General features: G+C 36.7%; 1 protein-coding gene across 4 annotated transcripts in view; it reads right to left on the bottom strand.

Annotated features, from left to right (window-relative positions):
* CTNNA3 (catenin alpha 3) overlaps window positions 1–24,340 on the bottom strand; it is a 739,429-nt gene that overhangs the window by 714,230 nt on the left and 859 nt on the right. The window contains exons 1-3 of one of the 4 annotated variants that reach the window (XM_061373992.1): window positions 21,122–21,247; window positions 11,504–11,610; window positions 5,119–5,311 (exon numbers count right to left, since the gene is read on the bottom strand). In XM_061373992.1, coding sequence (XP_061229976.1) covers window positions 5,119–5,311; window positions 11,504–11,605 — 295 coding nt within the window. In that variant the 5' untranslated portion in view covers window positions 11,606–11,610; window positions 21,122–21,247. Of the gene's footprint in view, window positions 1–5,118; window positions 5,312–11,503; window positions 11,611–13,183; window positions 13,332–16,650; window positions 16,779–21,121; window positions 21,248–24,340 lie in introns of those variants that run through there. The other 3 variants (XM_061373991.1, XM_061373993.1, XM_061373990.1) reach the window with 3 other exon arrangements.

Genomic DNA, 24,340 nt, shown 5'->3' with positions numbered 1-24,340 from the left:
ACAGCTAAATGTTCTTTATTGGTTTGCACAAGACCATCAGAATTATGCTTTCTTCTTTTATTTCTCTGAATAGATTTTTTTCTTCTAAATCCCATTTAAGGACCACATTTCCATTTGTTTTTACATCTGGCTTTCTCCTCTCATTTTTTATTTTTTAAGAACAACAATGTGAAATCCACATGGAATGCAGTGAATTTATGCCATTCTTCTATCCTCCCACAAAGAGGTATTGTTGCCAAGAAAGTCCACTCCTCTGAACTGCACCCTTAGAAGCTGGTGGATCTACGGTTCCAGAGAAATACAGTTGTAAAAAGGAGCTAATTGACTAGAGGAGGGAAGGACATTCCAGAGTCATTAAAAAGAGAGGATTTTGGATGTCCTAGTCTCAAACTTGACAGAAAATGGGGGGGTAATCTCAACGGCTTATACTAATAATAGAAAATTTACAAAATGATTTACACTACTATTTGCAAATTCAATTTCCTTAGGCATGAACTAACACATAAGCAGAATCACTACCAGAGAAGGTTGGGAGTCCATGTCACATTAGAACACAAAACAAGCTACCCTTTCCAAAAAAACAGGAGATTAAGCAATACTAGTAACTGGTATAATCATCTGTTCTGCTCCCACAAATACCATCTCCATCTGCTACAGAAAATAAAGGATCCTGCTTCAGCCAGCCAGCTGTAAGTGACACTGTGTCAGGGCAAAGCAGATCGATTCCTTCTGCATGTTCCTAATATTCAACACCATAACAACTCAGATTCTCACAACAGCTTTCTGTAGATATTAAAGGACATTTTTCTTCTGCCACACAATCTCTTACCCACTCAGATACCACTGTATTCTGTTGCACTGCAATTATTTCAGAACTGCATTCCAGGAAGTTCCACTTCCACATGGCATACAGTTCTTCCTAATGTGTAACCAGAGCCACCACACACCCCCTTCATACCTTACACCCATCTCTTCATTCCCCTTTCCCACTCAGGAACACCTGATCCAATGATGGTGATGTCAGAAGCTTTTTTACAAGGGATCTGTTCTTGGTTTGATTAAAAAGGTGTACAGCAGGTTACTCTGAACCACTTGACTGTCTAAATTCTGACGCCCAAAATGAAAGTCCCTTTGATGCAGACCATACGCATGTACCTCTTAATGCAGAATGAGAAAACTAAGCTTATTTTTAAGACTTTTTGGGGGACAAATAAGAATATAGTATAATACAAGAGATCACTGTCCCCTTCGTGTAGTAAATAACCTTACAGTATGCTCCCCATCTTGCCTGTGAATGGTAGTTTCTTCTGCGCCATCAAAGTCTTGTCTCCCCTGTTTAATGCCAAAAGACATTAAACATGGACATCTGAAATACCTTTCTTTTTCTCTTTTTTTTTCCCAATTTCCTTTTAAAGGGTAACTGAAGGCTCAAAATGTAACTCCAACAAGTAACTTGCTTTGAATTCACTGTTATGTGTGATGAAAGGCTTATCTAGGAACATGCTTGGGCCTGATAACAGCTAAACACATGGAACATTGACATAGCAATAGACAGAAACAACTCAGACAACAACTGTTGTGATTCTGACCATATATAGTCAGTAGGCAATGGCAATAAATAACAAACATTTAAGCTATGCCTGTACAACTGTTTGAAATCTATAAGCAACCAAACCTTGACGTAAATGCAAAAAATCACTACCCTATGTATAACGCTTAGACTTTAATGCAAATTCCTAAGAGAACATTTCCCTACACAAACTACATTGTTTGTCTTAAAATTGATTAAATATCAGAACTGGGACATCAGTTATAGGCTGATATATAGCGTCAGCAGCATTCATGTTTGAACAATGCTTAGAACCATAGAATCATAGAATAGTTAGGTTTGGAAAGAACCTTAAGATCACCTAGTTCCAACCCCCCTTGCCATGGGCAGGGAGACCTTGCACTAAACTATACAACCCAAGACTCCATCCAACCTGGCCTTGAACACTGCCAGGGATGGAGCATTCACAACTTCCTTGGGCCTTGCTTCTTACTTCCTTGTGTAGAAGTCAGTTATTTTATCATTAATTCACAGCACATTATGAGTCAGAAGGCAATTTTTTGAAATCTGGCAGCAAGAATTTTTCAAAGTACTTGTATTTGGGTTTATTACACTACTTCAGAATAAAAATGTGAACATGAGTACCTTTAACAAAGCTTCACCAAACCAGATCAACAGGAAAACATAGCATTTCTAGGTGATGCACACAGTCCACCACCCAGAAGTCTGCCTGATGACTCAGTCAGTAGAATTACAGAAAGTAAATCAAGATGTGGATGGACATAGGCCACGGAGGTAATGCGGGAAGACGGGTAAGTCCAACGTGTACCTCAAGGGGATATGATTTTAGGGGAAAACAGCCAATGTTTGTGTGTGTGTGTATGTATACACACATATATATATATATGTGAGACAAAAGTGATGGTATATTGAAAAATGTGGGATCTGAATGGCATGAATGGTATGGAATAAGGGGAGGATACTGTCCTGGGTTCAGCAGTAGCAGTCATTTTTCTCCTTCTTAGTAGCTGGTGCAGTGCTGTGTTTTTGACTTTCAGCCTGGGGACCAGAGAGCAAAGATTTTGGAACGTCACCAGAGGAGGAGGTGATGTGTACTGAAGAGGAGAGCAACTGACAACGCAGAGGTAAACCCATCTGGGCTGCTCCACTGTGGCAAGGTATCACTGCCTGGGTGCAGAACCTGGTGGTGAAGGCCAACGGCCTTTTGGTATTGCTGCTTTGGAGACAGAGAAAGTGGCCAGTACTTTATCTCCAGAGCTGAGGTAGGTTTTCCATCCCACTTTCTCATGTCTTCTCCGTGATCTCATAGGTAAAACCATAGGGTGGCCCATGGTGTGTACCTCCTGTATCTTCTCTCTTGAGCAGTAGGAAGCCTTTAAGCTTGATATCATCATCATACTGGCTGCAAAGAGAGTCCACTGTTTGTTGAAGGTGTCCCAGGACCACAGAGAAAAATGACTACTACTGCTGAACTCAGAGCACCCCTTATTCCATAACCAGTTGAGCTTCCTTTCTCAAGAGGAAGTTCAAATGAAAAGGTGGAGGCCCTCTATATTAAAATGATCAGCTCCAAGACTATACATCTGTAATAAAACTTTGCAGATGTCAAAAGAAGCAGAAACTAGATCTCTTCAGGGAACATTCCTGCCATTCATTATAGCAACACCTCCTTCTAGGTATCACTAATGGAACTCATTTGAGTTCGAGAGACCAAAAGCTCATCTACTGACAGCATCTGTCAAGACTGAACTGTAGTCAGCAAAGCCATAGCCATGTCCCCATTTCTGAAGACATTAAATGAGTCACTAATGCATCAGATGAATTAAATATGACAAATCTTCTATTTATCTTACCTTCACTGTTCACTACATCCTAGTTTGCCTCTTTCTTCCCCAAAACATTATTATAAGCAACATTAGCGGCAGCATCTTGGAAAAAGCCTATCACTCCTCTGAAAGGAATCCCTATTAATGAGCTCCAAAAGTATCAAAGCAGCGTTTTCATACTAGCAAATGACATTCAAAAGAAAATAATTTAATACTCATGTTACGTTTTCAACTCAACAAGCTGAGTGACACAAGCAAAAACACAAGAATTGGTTAAGAGAGTATTTATTATTTCCAGATGGTATGCAACTCTGGGAATGACAGTTTGGTTCACATATGAGTGAAAAGACAAGCTGTAGCTGCATGTGAAAATTCATCTTATTTAAGAGCATGTTAATAAACACAGCTGCTAGTCACCACAAAAGTATGCCCACGGACGTTTAAACACTATATGCTATGACATGCATGGCAGGTGACTGCATACAAGCACAGTTTATGATCCACATCTTTTAAAAGAGCTTGAAGTAAATAACATGAGGCATTTAACAGCAGCAGAATGTGGCCTGAGTAACAGGCAATAAAGTTACATATAAAGCAGCATACCACAAATCAAAAATGATACACAGCTTCAAAAGACTAAAAATATCTGCAATATTAGCAAACTGCTATTTAGTTTACAGTTGTCCACCAACTTCTTAAAATTAACTTCTGCAGTTTGGCAAATTCTTGGGAGGAAGATCAGCTGTGAGCACTCAATTTGTCATTGCGTAATTGTAGGTGATAACACGGACTTAACTTTCTTTTAAAATGTATGAGGTATAGATAGTCTACTTTATATTTTATTTTTGTAGTTATCTCTGGTCTTGGCTGAGAATAAATAAAGAAAATGTGAATTTTTTTTATATTATCTATGCATAAAAATCAATATGAAACTATGTATTTTATTCTTGTGTTACCTGCCTGGAATGGATGGGCGAACTTTAAGAGTATTCCAAAATTAATGATTTTTTTAAAAGCTTCAGCTGATCAGTGTGACAGGTAACAATGACACTTGCTGGTCATAACACTTTTAATCACAAAGGACCTTAAGGTATCTCAGACACCATACGCATATATGTAAAATGCAGCCACTTCTGGATCCAGAGGAAGCCAATAGCTAGTAATCATTACCCTGAACAACAGCAGAGTCCCAGAAACTGCCCCTGCTGCATATCGAAGATAACAAAAAACAAAACAACAACCAAAAACAAAAACAAAAAACCCCAAAAAAACCAAACCCAACCCAACCCAACCCGATTAAGTTGCAACTTTAGTAACAGCAGGGTGATATAAAGACCCAATTTAAGCAGCTAACACAAGGTCCTTCAGGTACAGGGAAGATTTCTGGTTTTAAATTTTTTACTAAAAGGCCTTAAACCCAGATACAGGTAAATAGGTCTTTTAAAGAGCATTAAAGCATGCATTAACTTAAGCTTGTGCTTAACAGCCACTAAAATTAACACTGTGCAACCTGTCTTACGTGGAATGTTTTTCCACAATGGCGTCCAGCTTGCACACTTTACCTCCTTATAAGTGGCATATGAAAACATACAATCAGACAACTCAAAGTTCAGACATTTGCACATCATAATATATTTCAAATTGATATCCTAGCTCATTTTGATAGTGTTACATGGTTAAACTAATTCCTTGTGGTGCCTAGATTAGTTTTCATACACTTACTCTCTTTCTGGACATCAGCAAGTGCTGCATGAAGTTCTTCTTTAAACACAGGTGCTTCCTTGGCAATTTTTTCCCCCTTGTCCAACAGATTCCATGTGGCTTCTTCCACAGAAGCTAACAAGACACGAGCTCTTTTGGAACGGCCCTTTTTCTTACTAGAAGGATTCTGTGGACAGTTCACTAGCGTTGTAACCTACATTTAAAAGAAACAAAAAAGACAATAGGGGTGTAAGTTCAATATAAATTCACCTATGATAGTTCTCAGATTTAAAAAAATCAAATATAGTTAAGAATAAGCAGTGATGCTCCCCCTGATTTAGAGAGACAGGTAAGCTCAGAATACATACTGAGAACGGGCAAAACTACTGAATTGAATCTGACAGATAATTTTACAAAACATGCCTCATCTTTGTATTCTTTCTGTATGATCAAAGCAAAGTCAATAGAAATCTCACTGTCATTTTAACCCTGATGCAAATTCCTGAGACTGTTTAAAATTTCTTCATGATGAAAAACAATTCCTACTGCTACCTAAGGAAGCTTCAGCCAAGGCAGGAATTATAATCAGTGATGAATCTTTCCATCTCCCAAGCCATGGCAGAAGTAAATACTCCAAATGAGCACAGACACATTTCAAAATGCTTTCTTCTCTTACAAAGCAAGACTGCCGTGGTCAGAACTCATCACCTCAGAATTCTCAGGGGGCTCTCAACATTATAATTGTATATAATTTTATCCAGAATGTAGGTTTACTGCAGCATTGTTCAAATTATGTTTTTTAACAATGCACTTCAACACCCATGAAGAGGTTATTTTTATACAGCATCCCACTCCACATTCCTCATCATCTGAGCACAGCCCCCACATTCCAACAGAATGTTTCTAACAGACTGGTCTCTAGGGTTTTGCTTGAGCTGTCATGCTAAGGAAAGAATCTTAAAAGATTTAAAAATAAAAGTTCTATATAGGTATTTCAAAATATACTTACAAATATATATTATACTTTTTAATTATAATAATTTTTATTTTTTAAATTATACTTTTTAAATATACTTTAAAATAGCTGCAGTACGGCTTGTGGTTTGAGCTGCTCTATGGAAAACTGCTCCATTCATGGGTAAATGTGTGCTAGCTGTGTCCTACCTCACCTCCACATCTTTTTCATGAAATCACACACTTTAGTGCTTTTCAAGAATCAGTAGTTTTAAAAGTAACTGACAAACATCCTCTGGGAAGCATTTCTATAAACACATCTCTGATGTAGGGGTCAGGGCTTTTGCCTTTCATTCATGTGGAATTGTGGGGGGGAAAAAGCATCAGCCACTTGACATCGATGATAGGGCATGTCAGAAGGAAGACAGTAACATATGTAACTCTAGCTCAGACAGTTGAAGAGGACTTGGGTATCTTTCTGACTCTGGCTCAAAGAAAGCAAATGAAATTATGTATTGCACATAAATCAGCCAGCTGATAGAGAATGCACTGTGAATAATAATCTTAATATCTTTTATTTTTTCAAATCCTTTAAAATTATTTCTAGAGCATTTAATGCAGTTTCCATAATCATATTTTTTAAAGCAGTTAAAGAGAGTATGGGCTGATACTTCCAACAACGAAGACATAAAACACTGTAAAAAATTAGATATTGCCCCAGAAATATATCAAGTAAAAGACTTTGTGTCTTAACTATTTAATAACCATTCCCAGAAAAAGCATGTTATTTCTCAGATTTTTACTGTAGTCTCCTCTATATGCAAAAAAACATTATGTGTACTGTTCACTCATATTTTTTGGAGGAAAGGAAACAAAACAAAAGGAAAAATATGAAAAATGATTCCTGCAGGTGAAAACTCTTGACTGTAACACTTCATCTTCAATTGCCAGGAAGTATCAGAAGCAGCTTCTGAACTCAAATACAAGTCAAAATTTGATAGGTCATTCTTGGCTCTTGGAGATTAAGTAATACAGAACTACTCTGAGTTTTCTAACAGAATCCCACTAAGGAATGCAAAAAGTTCACGCAGATCCTACATAGAATGGAACTACACAGTAGCTAATATAGTGTGCCCCTTTGATCCACTGTCAATACAGCTTGTGCTGCAGTGGCAGAATACCAAGTCAAAATGCTATCTTTATAGAAAAAAAAACAAACAAAACTAAACAAACAAACAAAACAAAACACCCCCATTAATCCTGCTTATGCCCAATTGCATTTCCCAGTTATTAACACCTTCTTACAGCCATATTACAGCAGGTTGCCAAAGGTTAAACTGCCATCATTGTCCAGAGGTTGTTTTGCATCTCTGGTAGGAATAACAGAGCTGTATTAGAAGCACAAAGCTTTAAGTGATATTTTCAAGCCCATATGCCATCACAGCTGCAAAGCTGAATTGTGATGCTGTTGCCTGTTACTGGCATTATTTATTAGGCTGAAAGGGTGGGATTTCTTGTCCTGATTATCCCAAATACTGAATTCCCAAGGAACTGTGCAGCAGTTCTTCCAATGCTATATTCAGTTCCTGCCAGCCCTTATAGACCATCTTTTAATGTTGCAGTAGTTAAAAAAACAACGCCTTGGTACCTTGGGTATCAAAAGATTTGGTTGACCTTTTCTGCTAATAAAAAAATATTTTAAAACATCATAAAGGTTTTTTTGTTTAAAATTATTTTCAATGTAACTACAACCCCTAGATATTTTTAGAAAAACAAGATATGAACTCAGTGATCCAATGAGAACAGCAGAACTGTTTCAAACCCTGCTCACTGTTTCAATTCCAGAGTATTGCTCATACAAATAAATACTGGTTAATCACTTTCAGTGTGCATAAAGCAAACTCACCACAACTAAAACTCATATTACATCATCAAAACTCATCAAAACCGAAATACAACATAAAACTAAAGCCAACAGTGTTAAGTTTTCTGTGTGAGCAGACTTCTGTCAGTGTGGATGACAGGTGAGAGTAAACAACTTTCAACTTGCCCATTTTTCATCAGCGAAGCAAGAGACTCCAAAATACATGGATGTTTCTACATACTTTGTAAAACGTACCTATCTCTTGCAGCCATAAACTTTCTTTAGCTCACATGTTTGCATAAAATATAAAGACATGGAAGGAAGAGGTTTTGAGGAGGAAAAACTCTTACAAATACTTGCTTATGTATACATACACACCTAACACATATATTAAGTATGTGTTTATAAATAAATATATAGAAAGAGCTTTAGCTACAATATCCAAATAAGTAGGAAATTCACAGCTTGTAAGACTTGCAACGACTGCAAAGACAGTTAGGAAGTGTTTCCTACATTAAGTGATATGAATCTCATCAAGTTGTATCTTTCAAAACTTTTACTTGTAATACAGTTAGCTACAGAAGCAAGTTTATACCTAGCCATAACTGTAATCATTACATAGTATAGCAGAGAGATTAAACAGACTTGAGTGTCTCAGGATGACAAAACAAGAGAATATTTTCCATTATACTAGCTGTTATACGTTGTGAGTAAATCTAGCAGAAGCATAACAAATACTAGACATCAACTATGCAAATGAAAGTCCTTTATGATCTACTGATCACACTAATTCTCCATGACACAGTGCATCTCTAACCTCTAAGAAAAGCCCGCAATTAAGGAACAATTGTCTGAGCAAGTATGCAATTTATATTAAGGCAGCTGGCAGCTGAATTATGTCAATTTGGACAACTATCACTTTTAATGTGCCAGACACATTGTCAGAGAACTTTACCTGAAAGCCATCCTTTCAAAACTAATACCCTTAAAGCACCTGGAATGAAATAATGGCCACAGACAGATGTAACCCCTTCTGGTGAGGAGGCAATTGGGATTAAATAAAAGGGATTAAATAAAATTTTCTGCAATATACAGAAAACAAAGTAATACAGCCCCATGAGAATACAGATTATAAGGTTGGTCACAGAATTACACTAATGCAGTTATGCCATTTCTAACATACGAGTTTCCCTTTCTGCAGAGCCATTTACAGCACTTTCCACTCAATATGTAAGTTTCCCTCCCACAATCCTGTTATGAAACAAATAAAGCATTAAGGTTAGGAGGAGGAAGAGACAGTCAAAATTGAATTCTCTTTGAATCAAAGCATTTCCATTTTTGACAACTCGAGCCTTTTAAAGATGCTTGAGAAGAGCTTTAAAATAACGTATTAAAAAAAAAAAAAAAAAAAAAAAACCAAACCAACCCTGTTTTGTTTTGTTTTAGAACTGTATTTTTTTTATGTCAGGGGGGCTTGATCCTACAGAACTCAGGCCAAAATTTACATTTCTTCATCTCCTCTAAAAATAGCCACAGTGTTGCGGCTGCTTGAGCACAATCAGGTGTACTGGTATACAAGAGAAGGTTTTAAAATGCAGTCTATGAAGACCTCTACTCCTAGTACTCTGAAACTGATTTTATAATCCATCCTCTTGGGACGCTCCAGCTTGACAATTTCCCACAAACCACTGAACTGTTAACTGAGGTTTTAGACACTGTCGATCACACGCAAGCAAAAATAAATAAAAACAGAAAAAATGCAAGAAAGGCAGGTGGAAATGAAGTAATGATAGAAAGAAAAAAATTACTTTCTGGAGAAAAGAATCTTCCAGAAGGAACAAATGAGTAAGGGAAGAAAAGAAGATCAAAATAAGTCAAAAATACAAGAAGAAATTTCAAAGACTGTAATGAAAAAGGAATGAAACTGGATGAGTTAGTAAGAGGCAAAAGTTTCAAATTGGGAAAATACAACTTAATTAAAGAGAAACTTACTTCAATAAATTAAATTATTTTTAAAAGCAACTTTTCCTGTAACTAAAACACGATCGGTACTTCTTTGCTTTTCCTAGCTTTTAGTGCACATAGAGCACTTCTGGAATAAAGGACTTTTCCAACATGACAGTCCAAATAAACATATGAACCATCACACCAAACATACTCATAATTTTATTGTCCTCATCTTTCATCTCTGTATTCTTCTTCCCTCCAATCATTATGTGCTGCCTCTTTAATTAGAATCTGACTGCTCCCCTCTATCTGGTCACCATTCTTTGGCAAGCCCAAAGAAACACCATGCAAAGGACTGGCTCCAGACAAAGAAGGAAAGATGTCATCACAGCAGTGTGTGTGAAAAGAAGTGCACTCCTCGAACAAGAAAATTTACCATGTACCTAAGTGGCTAAAAGCAGTCAAATGAGTTGCATGGGCGTTTTTTTTTCCTTTATTATCTGTCCAAGTAAAATAATAATAGTTTCAGTCACAATTAAATGGTTATTTATCTCAAAAAAAAAAAGTTGCAAATGGAGAAAAATAACTGAAAACTTGGTAGATGTGCCTTTTTTTTCTATACAGCTCCAATTTTTGCATATTCAGAAATAGTTATAGCCAGAGTATAGTTCTCTTAACTGGCTTTGCTCTGTGTACCTCAAGTCATCCTCCCAGTAAGTTTTACTTGTTGATGTTAACATAACCTATTAAAAAAAAATTAGTCTTGTAAGAGGCATCACAAAGAGCTCAACCAACCACTGAACCTACTTCATAGCAATTATACCTGTTCATCTTCACAACCTGAAAAACAAAGTATTCTTTGTACAATAGCAAGTGAAAGGAAATTCTGAATAAAGTCACACCTATCTGCACCTACACAAACTTCATGTCAGAGACTGCCATGTGAACACACCCCTGGGCACCAGCAAAAGAATACTAAGTAAGCAGTGTATAGCTGTGGTAAGTAGTTTGATCTACATCATCTTGTCAAAGCTAAAGGACAACAATAAGCAGGCATCCTTGCATTATGTGTAATTGACTAATTACATGCAAGCACCCAAACATTTTTGTTCTAAGTACAATGAAGAGAAATTCAAAACAGCTTGAGTTTCAAAATAGATATCCTTTCTGTTCTTTACCCTGAAAAATACTGCTAGAGAGGTCTTTTAACACTTTCATAGTTATACACATTATTTGCAAAATGAGGTCAGGTCTTCAAGTATGTCCTTACCATTGTACTAAAAAAACTGATTTGTAATCCATGCCAAATAAAAGATACAATGAGATAATCTTTAATACACTAATTACTGTGTATTAAACCAGTTAATACTTGAAACAGAACTGGAATATGCAGTGAAATTGCTCCTCCTAAAAAGGAAGTTTTATCAACAAACCTGAAAGCATTTTTGTAAATTCATTCAGTGCAGATGCAATTCTTTCCAAAATTCACATAAAGAAATTCACCTACAGATTTCAAGGCTTGTCTTTTCCACCCTGTCCACTACTTGCAGTACAAAACTTTTCGTGTGTTGGAAATCCATTTGCAGTGTATTTGACATTTAAACATGGTTATCCAATTTATTATTTGCAGTACTAAAATACCTGAATTATCAATGGTTCCAATAATTTCTCCACTGTAAAGGTCTGGATCTGCAGATCCTGAGGATCAATTTTCAGTTTAATGCTTGGCATTTTTGTTGACATTTCACCTAAGTACAAAAACAAAACAAAAAAAGCAATAAGCAACTATTAGCCACAACCACAAGTCTCACTGCCTCTGTGCCTCTGTACAGTCAGAGTATAGAGGTGGTTTCAGGCTTAGAATTTCAAGAGATTATTTTTTTCAGATTCCTCATTTCTAAATTGTGAAAATACATGCAGATACCTCCATAAACTGTGAAATTACAGATTTAAAGTACATGTAATTCCCTGTCTTCTGTCCCAGAGAATTTACCATCTATTAAAAAAATACATACAGCTAATTGCATTAGAAGATCTTTGAATGTAAGTTCTCTAGTAGTCAATGAAAAGGAGCTTTAAAGCCAAATTATACATTACATTATTGAATTAAAACAAAATAATTAATGCTATGTGCACAATACCTGTATCTTATCAGTTCCAAATTGCAACGGTCATAATAAACTCTTTAAGAACAAAAAACACAGCAACCCTTAAAAGTCCTGACAATTAATAGCAGGAGAAAGTGAAGCATTTAGTTATTTCACACCCTGCAATAACAAATATTTTCTAAGTGTCAAAAAAGCCTATTACTGAAGTCAATAAGATGAAAGTAAAGCTAAGTAGGGTCTTTCAAGTGAATAAATCAGTCATTAGGATCTTGATCCAAAGTCTGCTGATGTTAATTTAAGGCTTTTCACTGAGTTCACTAAGCCGTGATTCAGGCCTTTAGCCACAGTGCAGTGTGTATGTGCCAACTGAGTTATAACCGTGCTCTAGTAGGAATGCAACTGATTATTGTCCCAAAAATAAAAGACATTTTAAATTTTCCAGTAATTTCCCGTAAAACATAGCTCTGCAGAGCCCTTTTAGCCAATAAAGGCTTCAGATACAAATATAATGGATATCTGTCCTTTTTAAGCAGGACTTATTACAACCATTGCTGCTGTATAATAAAGTAATAAGGTACTGCAATTGTGGAGGCTAAAGAGATATATTGTCACCTTCCAGTGAACCTAGCATTGGTTTAATACAGGACAGTATCTTTAGGGTTTCTAGAGCAAGTTGTGTAGAAGTAGATCTGAATCGTTTATCACAGAATATTCATTCCACATTTCACTTGCATGCAAAGATAATAAGAGCAATTACTAAAGAATTAAGGTTAAAGGTAATTCAGTGTTTTAGTATTCTTAGTAAAGGTTATACAAGTGCCAAGTTTATTCTTTTATTACAAGCTATACTAGTCGCACCCTTAAGTTCACAGATTCAAGCTGCGTACAGTGAAGTGACAGCATATAGCATAAAGAACTGATATATCCTTTTAATTCCTAGTCAAAAAATAAAGAGAACAAAAACTTGAAATCAGACTGACCAGAATTATACTTTTCCTTCCATGGACATTAATAACAGAAAGAGAACTAGAGAAATGCCAATGCAAATTATTTGGCCCTATTCTACACATTTAACTTCTAGATAGTAGTACAAAACTCCAAGGAAATAAAGCTTGAGACTCCCCAAATCACCAGTGTCAACAGTTCTCTTTCTGCCCGATGAATCAGTAGGTAGGATACTCCCATGGTTTTGAAATACTCCAGTTTAACTTACCCCTCTGTTTGAAGGGAACTGAGCCTTCTCATCATTCACTATTTCAGAAACAAGTGGTGGCTCCTAGTCAGGAAAAGGACTGCAGCCCTTCTACTAGCTCGAATTGTTATGTATATTGAAGTTGTAGCTATGCAAGTAAGTGTATAGACCACACTCTTATTCACAAAGCCACACTGCAACTGTTACAAAGTCCTTTGAGATGGATGACTCTGTACCTTCTGCTGGTTCTGTTTTACACAAGGTAAAATACTTTACTCACCGAGCTCAGATAAAAACAAGCTGAAAACACAGCAAAGCTGTAAAGGCTGGTAGGTCTGGACATGCCCCCAGAAGGCAACGTACTTTGTTTCCACTTTGCTTAACTAATGTTTGCAGAATTTCAGGCCAAGGATAACAACAAGCGACAGAAGACATCAAAATTCAACGAACTCAAAATATCCATGAGCACATCCAACATAATAAATGTCCTACTGAATCAGATCAACAGTCCATCTAGTCCAGTAACTTTGTTATGATCAGCCTATCAACTCTTAACAATACACTGTATATGCAACAAAGCAAGAAATAAGGTAGGCTCTTTCCATCTGCTGTTTAGTAGAGAATGACTAAGGGACAAATCCACAATCACCCAGAGGGCTTCCTACAACTACGGCTTAGGTCAACATGAAAAAACACCACCACCTTGCTTTTTCATTCTGTGCACAATTATAATAACATCTTGGTGCAGAGCCAAGCTCTGCAATAAGAGCTTAGTCTTATATATCAGGCTAAAGACATACCCACTCTGTGCTCACACAGTTGTGGGTTTTTTTACTTTTTACCTAGAGTGATCCTTCCTGTTAATAGCCATTGGTTCTTCACATATGGAAACTAAAAACAAACGTGAAACCAATTTCTCAACCATCTACTTCTCTGGAAATACGCTAAATATATAATGATGTACGTACAGTCTGTAAAACACAAGAGCAAAAGGTCCACTACAAAATGCAATCTCAAAGGGACAACTGCATCATTTTATTGAACAACGAATATTCAGACAGGTTGTGTGTCTGCAAAGTTGATTAAAATTCAGGCTTTCTTATAGCTACAGCTATAGAGTTATTTCCAGCAACATTTGTTTTACTAGCAAGGCAGCTGTCAGTGGCCTGGAAGCCAGGTTCCCACTGACATTCAGACCTACACACGATTTCTTGAATCGAAGAAAGCAAATATTAATGAGACCTCCTTTTTTAACCTGTTAAAGTAAACTTCCCTACAGCACTAATAACTTGCTCTGAAAGTCACAAATGTGTGTCATTGACATCCCTGGTCTTCTCAGTTAGCTTTAATTCCAAACCACATTGGCTATTTAACAGCTTCTTAAACTGCCTCTCCCGCAACAAAAGAACAACATATGGCCAATTCCACAGTGTTGGCAAACAGTACCATGTCTGTGCCTCTCAGCATGATGGTGCAGCCTATGAACATACAGCAGAGAAGCACCCACACTTCTGAAAAACTGCTTCTGCTGTGTCCACCCCTGAACCAAAAAGGCTTTTAATTACAATTCTATTCCAGGTCCACTGGGATGGCATCAAATCACATAATGTCGCATCTTTGAAATGACAGACTTTTTTTTTTTTTTTTTACTGTCTGCAGTTAACTGATTATGTGAATCTTTGGTCAGCATTTCAATGAATCTGCCTTTTATTCACATTAAGAAAAAATATCTTTATGGTATTGCTGGTTCACAACCCTAGGATTTTCACAAGCACCCCAGTACACAGGTACTTCTGAAATCCATCACAACAGTTGCAAATAAGGGTATTGACTACGCTGTGCATTTTTTTTTTCTGGTCAAGACATACCTCAGTTGAAGGGGACATGCAAGAACTGGATGGAGACAGCACTTCATACTCCTACTGAGATTTGAAGAAAGCACTGGATGATTTTTATGTTACTTTTTCTGCAGATACACTCATGCTTTCACTTTGCAGTGGCTTCCCCTCAATTCCTTGATATAAGCATATTAGCAACTAGTTTACTCAAAATTCAGGAATAAAACTTTCCTGCTTACAGTAGGAGCTGCTCTCCATTTTCACAGCACAACTTCCTATACTACAGGTTGTCTATAGTGATCAGACCTGGTCAAATTTGGCTGATGAAAATGTAGTTGAAATTTTCTGTAATAAGAGACCACTGTGCTCCAGAATCCTAAGCAGTCTCAAGCTTGTGAAGCTTTACAAATCCAATTCTACCTCTGCAGATCTGAAAAATGTGAGTATATGTACTGTGACTTTCCCCTGCCTGGGTTCTGGGGTTGTTTCGGGAGCTTTGAGGTTTGTTTTATAAGCTTAGCATATTGTCTAACATAAGCATTTTTATTTTTTGCTTGAGCCCTGGCTTGACAGGCTTTTGAACTAAGCAATAGCTTTTTAGCCTTGGGTCAGGGGCATAACTTGGCATTAACTGAAAGTCGATTGCAAAAATAATAGTTTCTGAAAATTTCAATTATATGCTAAGGTATAAATAACCTACTTAAGGGCTCACTTGCTGATGGGGTTTTTTTGGTTGTGGGTTTGGGGTTTTTTTAGTAAAATGTTAATGTGTCCTAAAGAAGCCAATATGAAAACAAGCTTGCAAGCCAATGCAGTGAAAACTACAAACTCCTAAATTATCTTGACACCCTGACTGCATACTTCAAACTTTCCTTACTGTTATTTACCACACTAGCTAGGAAGTATTTATATAGAATTTTTTTTTAATCAAAGGAAGGGTAACAGGTGATTAAGAAAAATATGCACACAGTAAAGATTATTTGGGGGGTTTTGCTGATATTTCCACTTAGAAAGTGAATTTGTGTCCTTCTAGATCTTCTTAATTAAGATGACAAATTTTTTGGTGCTTGCCTCAGGAAAGTGAGAATTACATGCCATTTTTTTTTATTTTTTTTAATAATATGTTTACGCCAGTATAATTTGCCCTCTAATTACAGTGGGGATCCTCATGGCAAGGTATTTTGGTAAAAGACTGCTATAACCCCACACTCGGCTGTATTAACCTTTACAGTAGGTGATTTCAGCACTGTAGACCAGTAGCTCTTACAACACTTAGGATGTTAAGCATGTGTCAGAAGATACAGTTGTCTCAGATCAGTCAGAAAATTAGCCACTTGCACACTCCTACAAAGTGCTACAAACTTTAAGATAATGAAAAATTTGTCTTTTCAGCAGACGCATCCAAACTGAAACTGCCAAGTGTTTTGGTGTAGGAAAAAAAAAGACACCAGAAAAACAGTCAATATTCATTTGCAACACAATGTGAACACAGTACCTGCAGCTTTTAAACAATCTGTAAGTACACTGTATGCAGGCATAGATAAACTAATTAGAAAGCAGAGCTAAATATATTCTGCATAAATTAGAAAGCGTTAACTTTAGAATCCATTTCCTGCTAGGTTGTTAAAAAGCCAACAGCACATCACTCACCTATCCTAGAATATACACGGTCCATATTCAGCACTAAAACAACTGTCTATGTGATTTCCTTGTGTTAGGAACTACAGTGCAACTGCTATGCCTCACTATTTGGCTTCTGAAGCATCTGCAAGGGACTGTGACAAGCTCTCCAGTGTATTTCAGGATGACTGACAGGACACAGTGGCTGCTGGAGGGGTGGCAGGGGGATGGGCATCCTTAAAGCTATATACTAGAGCACAAAATATGTTAAAAAAAATTTAAAAGCTTATGAGCAATTATAAGACATGAAGTACGTCATTACTGATAGTTTTGGTACTTATAATTCCCAGCACAGCTACTGTTTTCCCATCCATTCTGACTGTATGCCAGCTTCTGCCCCAAGGCAGTGACTCAGACTTCTGAGCTGGACAGCAAAGAGATTCATAACGCCTTCGCCCAGTAACTTGGTACCAAATTTGTTTTCTTTGGGTTCTTTTTTTTCTATTATACATTACACTACACTGACATAAAATATATTATCCTATCAATTTCATAAAATGCGCAGGCCTATTGCCTTCTAAAAAACAGAAAAGACAAGAAAAATATTAAAACAAACCAGTCTGGATTAGTATTTTTAAGCAAGATAGACATGGACAGGACACCTGAAGATTTCTAAGACATGAAACGTTGCTGAGTATATGTAACAGAGTATGTTTTAATATTTGTTCTTAATTTCAATATTTATTATACAGCTTCATTAATTGGTGCCAACACTGCTACAGAGTCACTATACCAACTGCAAATCACATTTTACAAGCCACAACAGTCACTGTGTTTTTAATCATCTAGCTGATAAATGAAGTAAGACATTCAGAATACTAAAATATACTAGTCCCGTCTGCAATACAACAGCATGGACTTCTTTTTTTGTTTTATGCTTGAAGACTTGCTGTATTTTGTGGGCCAGATCACGCCCTGGTATAGACGGATACCTCTGACACCTGGGAATGACGTGGCCCGTTTAACACCAAAGAAAACATATAATGCACCTGCCACATTATTTAGATTTCTATGCAAACCTGTCAGGTTCACTCTAATCATCCCAGATTTTATCACCTCTTATCACTAGTAACAGGAAACATGTCTATTAATGTATAGACATCACAAAAGAAAAAAGAGCTGGAGAACTGAAAGCAGCACCAAAATTTGAATCTGTTAGTATTCAATGAAGACTACTTTGTTTAAACAGGTTTTACATTTAGGAATTTAGATAAGCAGTGAAGTAACCGGAAGATCATTTCTAATGCTGAGAGGGGGAAAAAAACAACAACAACAACAACAAAAAAAAAAAAAAAAAAAAAAAAAAAAAAAAACCCACAATTTTTTCCTCTTGCGTTCCCTTTCACTTGCCTCTGTGTCTACTACAGTACTTTTTCAACCCACTGGCCAACTTCAACCACATTCTGAAAAGTAGCTGAAATTCCCAAGGACACAAGATTTTCACCAAGTTCTTCAGCATCATTCTCAGCATAAACAGTGTCATATGTCATCCCTTATAATGAATCTACCACGGAAAAAAAACACAGTGTAAGCCCTGCACTCACTGGATGCTGGAGACTCCATATGGCAAGGAACAGGTTACGACTCACCTAATGGAATGGAAACATTTAACTAAGGTTTCCGGAAAAAAGTTTGAGATGAGCGTAAGTATTACAACTCAATGAACTTCTGTCATTAAGACTTTTTGATGTCTAGTGAGATAACAAATTAAGACAATATTCATAACATGCTCTCTTCCTTATTTAATAGTCATAGCTACTTTTTCTATGGCGTATTTCATCAAAGCACTTTTTCAGGCAGAGGTCATCTTCCAATATCACATAAGGAAATACAATCATAGAGGAAAAATTATTTACTTAAGATCACACAAAATGCCAGTGGCAGAATCAGGGATGGAGTGCTGGGATACAACCATCTGATCACTAGACTGCCTTATTCACACCTTAACTGGGGCCAATAAGCAGGCTAAAGATTACCAGATGCAATTTACACTAGAAATATAAGAATATAATCTCATCTTCCATACTCATGTCAAAGTTACCCAGATACTAGCACTTCGTCATAGTAAGGTCAGTTAATGCATTCTTCTCCCTTAAACATACTATCACAATTACTGCCTTGGTTGAATGCATACACACACTGACAAATTCTAGATGTTCCGTCAGAGGTGTGAATTCTATGGCCTACAGCTACAGAACTTTTGGCTTTGCACTAGCGTTCCTGACTCTGCTTTTTAACCAACACCTATCCTGCTTGGTTTAGAAATTCTTTGCCAATCTTATCTTCTTAACACTTCTTCCAGATACTTTTTTGGAGGTACTGTAGCTTTTGGTCTCAGAACTGCAGCTGTAATATTTAAAATACTGAAAAAGCATTTGCTTCAAAAAAGACAAAAGACAGTGGTGACGTAATATGGCAGCATTTCATTCAAAATTAAAAATTTTTCATTAATACTCTTTAGACTCATTTCAGATTCTTAAAGAAAAAAAAATAATCCTTTCACATGGGTCTCTGCTATTTTCACCACATGCACTTTGAGCACAGAACAAGGATCCCTCTCTATTTAAGTGACATTAAGTTCCCACATGGATGGCTATCCTGTGCTGGTAACAACAGGTTAAGAGGTCTGGCTCCAAGCCCTTCCTTTTGTTATCACTTTTAAAGTGTTCCTATCTCTATTCAGAACCAGAGACTGTTTAAATACAGTTCAAGTTGACCTTCCACTAAAAATAGGATTTGTTCAACTCATTAAAAAAATGGACAAGAAGAATATGAACGAAGTGCTACTGAAAGGATTTTATTTTTATTAAATGCAGTCTCCTCATTTCCATTTTTTGTTATTTGCTGAGGGTTACCTATTGCAACATCATACTACACTGTTTTCCTTAATAAATGTCTCTCTTACTTGCAATGAGTTAAAACCCATGGTTTTTCTTTTCTTTTTAGAGCTGCTACTCTTGACAACTGATTTTGTAGTTTCATACCTATGCACCTATGCATTACCCCAGGATGTGTCACCATTACATACCATTTTATGTAACTATTTTCAAACTGATATAAAGGTTTGCATTATTTTTGTCCAGTGACCCCAATATTATAACACTTCTTCCCTATTGTCTACAGACACATACAAAACAATCCCAAAATTAAAGGTAACAAATGTAATTGATACTTCTTGAGTATATATTAATTCTGATATATGCATGCAAACAAAAGAAATGGTTCTCAAACTGCACTGTTTTGGATGTTGCACAAGCAGCTAGTTAGCTAACACCTACAAAAGCACAATCAAAAATACAGGGAACAGGAAATACAGTATTTATGCAAAACCATAATCCCACCATGCCATGCCTGTATACATGGTCAGACCTCTGACATGCAGATTAATTCTTCCAGTGGGGTTCCTGGTGCTGTATGCCACCCTATTTCCTCTACCAACTCAGACAACCGGTTTCAATTCAAAATGCATCTCAGAAGAAAAGCCCTACTTAGTTGATACATCATTTCTGGTGAAACAGCTTCAGAAATAAAGACTAAAGACATTCCTGCCCTTTTATACATCTGCTCTCATTACAATTCAAAAGGACTTGGCTAAAAAGCAGCCAATAAAAAAAAGATAAAGATAAAAAACAACCAAACACCAACCAAGAATAATAAAAAAAACCAGCCAACAAACAAAACCAAGTTTGTTTTGAGGTGGATTAACCTCCTAAGATTAACCAGCTGATTAGGAATAGGAGAGAACAGCAACCATTTATTATGCATTTTTTTTCTAAATGCCTATCACCAGGACTAATCCTTCACTGTTGGATGCCTTTTGGGCTTCACCAGCTGTGAGCATAGTTCTTGTCTTTAATAAAAGGAATCCAAATGGATTTTACACAAAGGAAAAGATGTACATGAAGTTTTTTAAGTATGTCGAGTGTTACATTGAACATAACAGCCCTCCATTACTCCTCGCTCTTAAACAAGTGCCTTTCATATTTTAAAAATCAAAAGTAATTGCATAAAATTTCCTTGCACAGTAATTCAGCATTTCCAACATTAAGATGATAAATGTACATTTACATGTATCTTCCTTGAATTAGATGCAAAATCAAGTGAAGTACCAAGAGGCAAGCTAAATTTTTTACAATAACAGCACCCATGAAACACTTATACTTCCAGTATTCCAACATGCTTTTTCATATTTGGAAAACAGGCAAACACACTGTACAACTTTGACTACTAGCTTCAAGTGACAAGGCCACTATGATTTAAAAATATGCAGAACATCAAAAAAAAAGGTTTAAAAGTTCTTTTTCTAGAAAGTTGGTTAAGAAAAATCAGCTTTTTAACTCAAATTTTGAGATGATTATTTGATTAAGCAACCATAGTTCCATTCATAGCTTCATGTACTTTCACTAAGTGGAAAATTCCCTGCATTTGTCTTCGACCTTACCTTTTGAATTGAGAATCTAACAAGAGATCCTAGAAACAGCTCCGTGAAGAACTCCTCTTGATGCAGCTTGACTCCAGAGGCACTGACAGTGAGACAGCAAATGGTTCCTGTCATTCCTAGTCTATGAGAAACAAAACGGGGGGGGAAGAGAGTCAAAATGGGGAGGGCTATACTGATTTGGGACCTCCTCCTAAACTGTTAGTTCCTGTCTGCACTGACAAGTTGCTACTGAAAATGTCACTTAAAGAAACCCCAAGCTCATTCCTACACTTGCAAACAGAGTTTGGCACTGAGCTTCTAGACCTTACATCATACGCCATTTAAGTCAATGGCAAAGGCCCCTGAGAAATCAATGAGGCTTAATTCAACTATTAGAGGGGAAAGGGGAAGAAGAAAAGCAAAGGCCATTATTGTAAAACTCAGGTCAAATATAGTTGCAATGTACGTGTTATAAAAGTTCATATAAACTATGCTTTACATGACAACCTTCTTCATTTACCTTCACAAAATATTCAAAACATATTTCTAGGCAGATAACCCCACATTTATAAGACTTTCTACCAGGGCAGCCATTCGAGCAGTGGACATGAGTGAAGTTATAGCAAATTTGAGTACCCTTAAGTGTAGTATGCAAAAGCACTTATGTAAAAAAACCAGAAACTCTGAAAAGGCAGAGGTTGCTCAATACTTCTATCTATTCTGCTGCTTAAAATCTTAATGGTACTAAACCATTCAATCAGAAAAACTGCATAAAGTACATGTGTCTGGCTGAATTTTCTTTTTGGAAAATTTCAAGCACAGCAATTTGGCTATTTTTAGTTGATTTAGAGGTAAAAAGGGTAGATACAACATGAAGGTTGAGGTAATCTGACACCAGCTAACACCATTGGAGAGGCTCGACTAGAAAGAAAGGAAGGGAAAAAAAAAAAAAAAAAGAGAGACCTGAGAGACCTGAGCAATGGGCACACATGTGACTACTCACAGGTGAGGAAAACAAAAAACGAGCCTTGGACAAGCATAAGAGAGAGTACTGAAATAACTGAAGGGAATGAGGAGAAATCAATCACATTAGGCCCTATCATGCAGTGGCCAACAGATTTCAGTAGCATCTTCTGCGCTTGAAGCACAGAATGAAAGGCAGATAAAAGGTGTAGACAGAAGATACTACAGATTTTCTTCCCCTGCAAAAGCATCAAATATTATTCACAGAAACTAAGCACACTTTCCCAGAGGATGCAATAATTTAATATGGAGAAATGTACCTACTATTGCCATATTAAACTTACAATTTTATTCAGAATTCATTCCTCAGAATTTTTTTCTGGGTTCAACCTTGAAACCCTTTCTTTACCTTCAACTCACGAATTCAGAAAGCATGAACAACAGTAGTCGGAGCAGAAAGCTTCCAGACCAAGAAAGATTTGATTTTCTTGCCACTATATTAAATCTGTGTGATAAAATGCAAGTCTAAATCTTACTAACTGCAGTTACAGTACTTCTCAGCATTTCTCAGCTCTCTTACTTCATGAATGTTATTTGAAGGTTAAGAACAAACAAAAACAGAATTCACTTAACTGAAAGATTGAATATAGGCAAGTGGAGTTATGCAGCTGATACCTATTACACCTTTTTCAATCATTAGATCTTTGTAACTACATCAGTGCTTCATAAATTAAGCAAATTACTACAGTGGTGAAGAAAGATCCTCCTTATTTTAACAGGTACACTAAGGAGAGGTGTGAAAAATACTGGTTTATTTAAAGTTCTTTGTTCTGGATTCAGTTGCTTAACCTAAGCTGCTAGCGCCACCTTAGATACTGTAGGGTATTCATAATACAAGCCCCCAGGGCACTGCAGGTTTCCCAATAGACTTCAACTACATACGCCAGAGCTGGATATGAGGATGCTTTATGAGACCCTATGTGTCTTAAAATGTCTCTAGACATGTATGCTCTGGCACCTGAATCATTCACAAGTTGTCTTTAGCTTAAAAAATAACCCCTCCTATTCATTTGTTGCTATAAAGCTTTTCCACTTGAATTTGGCTTTAATAGGTCACTTGTGAAGGTCATCTGTGAAAGTGGCAGGCACATGTCATTAGAAATTATGAAGTCATGCAGTGCCACTGCAAATACCACTGCAGCACCACTTCTTAAGCTCCTTTAAAATGTTCCACACACAGTATCTAAAAATATGTTAACGGTACAAGGTACTGTAAACTACTATAATTTTCCACTTTGGCTGTCTTCCAGATTTCCTTAACAGCCTTCATGTAACCTTGTCCATGCCTCTAACATCTGCTATTACCTAGTCACAACTACCTGTAACTTCACATCCTGTGAAATTTAATCCTTTGACTTCTATACCTAGCCCATCTTTCACTACTAGTTTCTTAATCTGTCACCAGTGTTTTGCTGGACAATCCCAATTCAATGGCATCTGCACAGAAAAAAAAATGAGCTCTCATCACAGAAATACCAGTCATTTTGCTGTGAAAACTACATTAAACTAATCACAAAATAACAATTGTTGGATTTTTTCCTCAACTCCCTTGTTCTACACTTATTTTTAAAACTATCTTTTTAGATAGAGTATTTTTCCTTTGTTCAAATATTTCTCTCCTTTTCTGTTAAATTTAAGAACTTTACAAAATAGGTGATCATTATTCAGGTACTTACAGAACTCAATAGCTTCTTCCAGGCCATAAACTTGCCAATTCCTCTGACAAATTGCAAGAACTCTATACACTGCAGGCATTTCATTCTCTCATACCAAGGTAATTTACTCTTGAACTTTCTAAAACACAATGCACCAACCAAGCTGCATAGCCACTAAGCAATATTAAAAGGTTTAACCCAACAGAGAAAAAGAAGCTAACAGTAAAAGGACTCAAAACCCTACTCCCAACCCTTCTTCCCCTCCATTTTTATCCCCAATTTGTGATGATTGTTAAGGATTACTTCAAAAGCTCTGGTAACTTCAGAGCTGCAGTCAGAATAGGGTCTTGCCACTTCAAACCACTGAAAATAATCACCTTGTTACAAAAGACCCTGAAAGCACTTTCAAATTTTGCTGAGGCAGTTGCTGGTAAAAAAATGTGTGTGATAAGGCAGAAATAGGGCAGCAGAGGTGAGCCCACACATTTCCCTGGAAAGTGCGCTGGCAAAACGGATGAAAGAAGATGCTACACTAAAACACAGCTGTCAAAGCCCCTATACA

This window comes from Neopsephotus bourkii, unplaced genomic scaffold (assembly GCF_033783945.1).
Source record: "Neopsephotus bourkii isolate Nb327-2 ecotype Australia unplaced genomic scaffold, CSIRO-AGI_Nbou_v1 NB_1634, whole genome shotgun sequence".
Taxonomy (NCBI): Eukaryota; Metazoa; Chordata; class Aves; order Psittaciformes; family Psittacidae; genus Neopsephotus; species Neopsephotus bourkii.
Note: the sequence above shows the minus strand (reverse complement) of the source record. Positions and strands in the feature narration are given on the sequence as shown.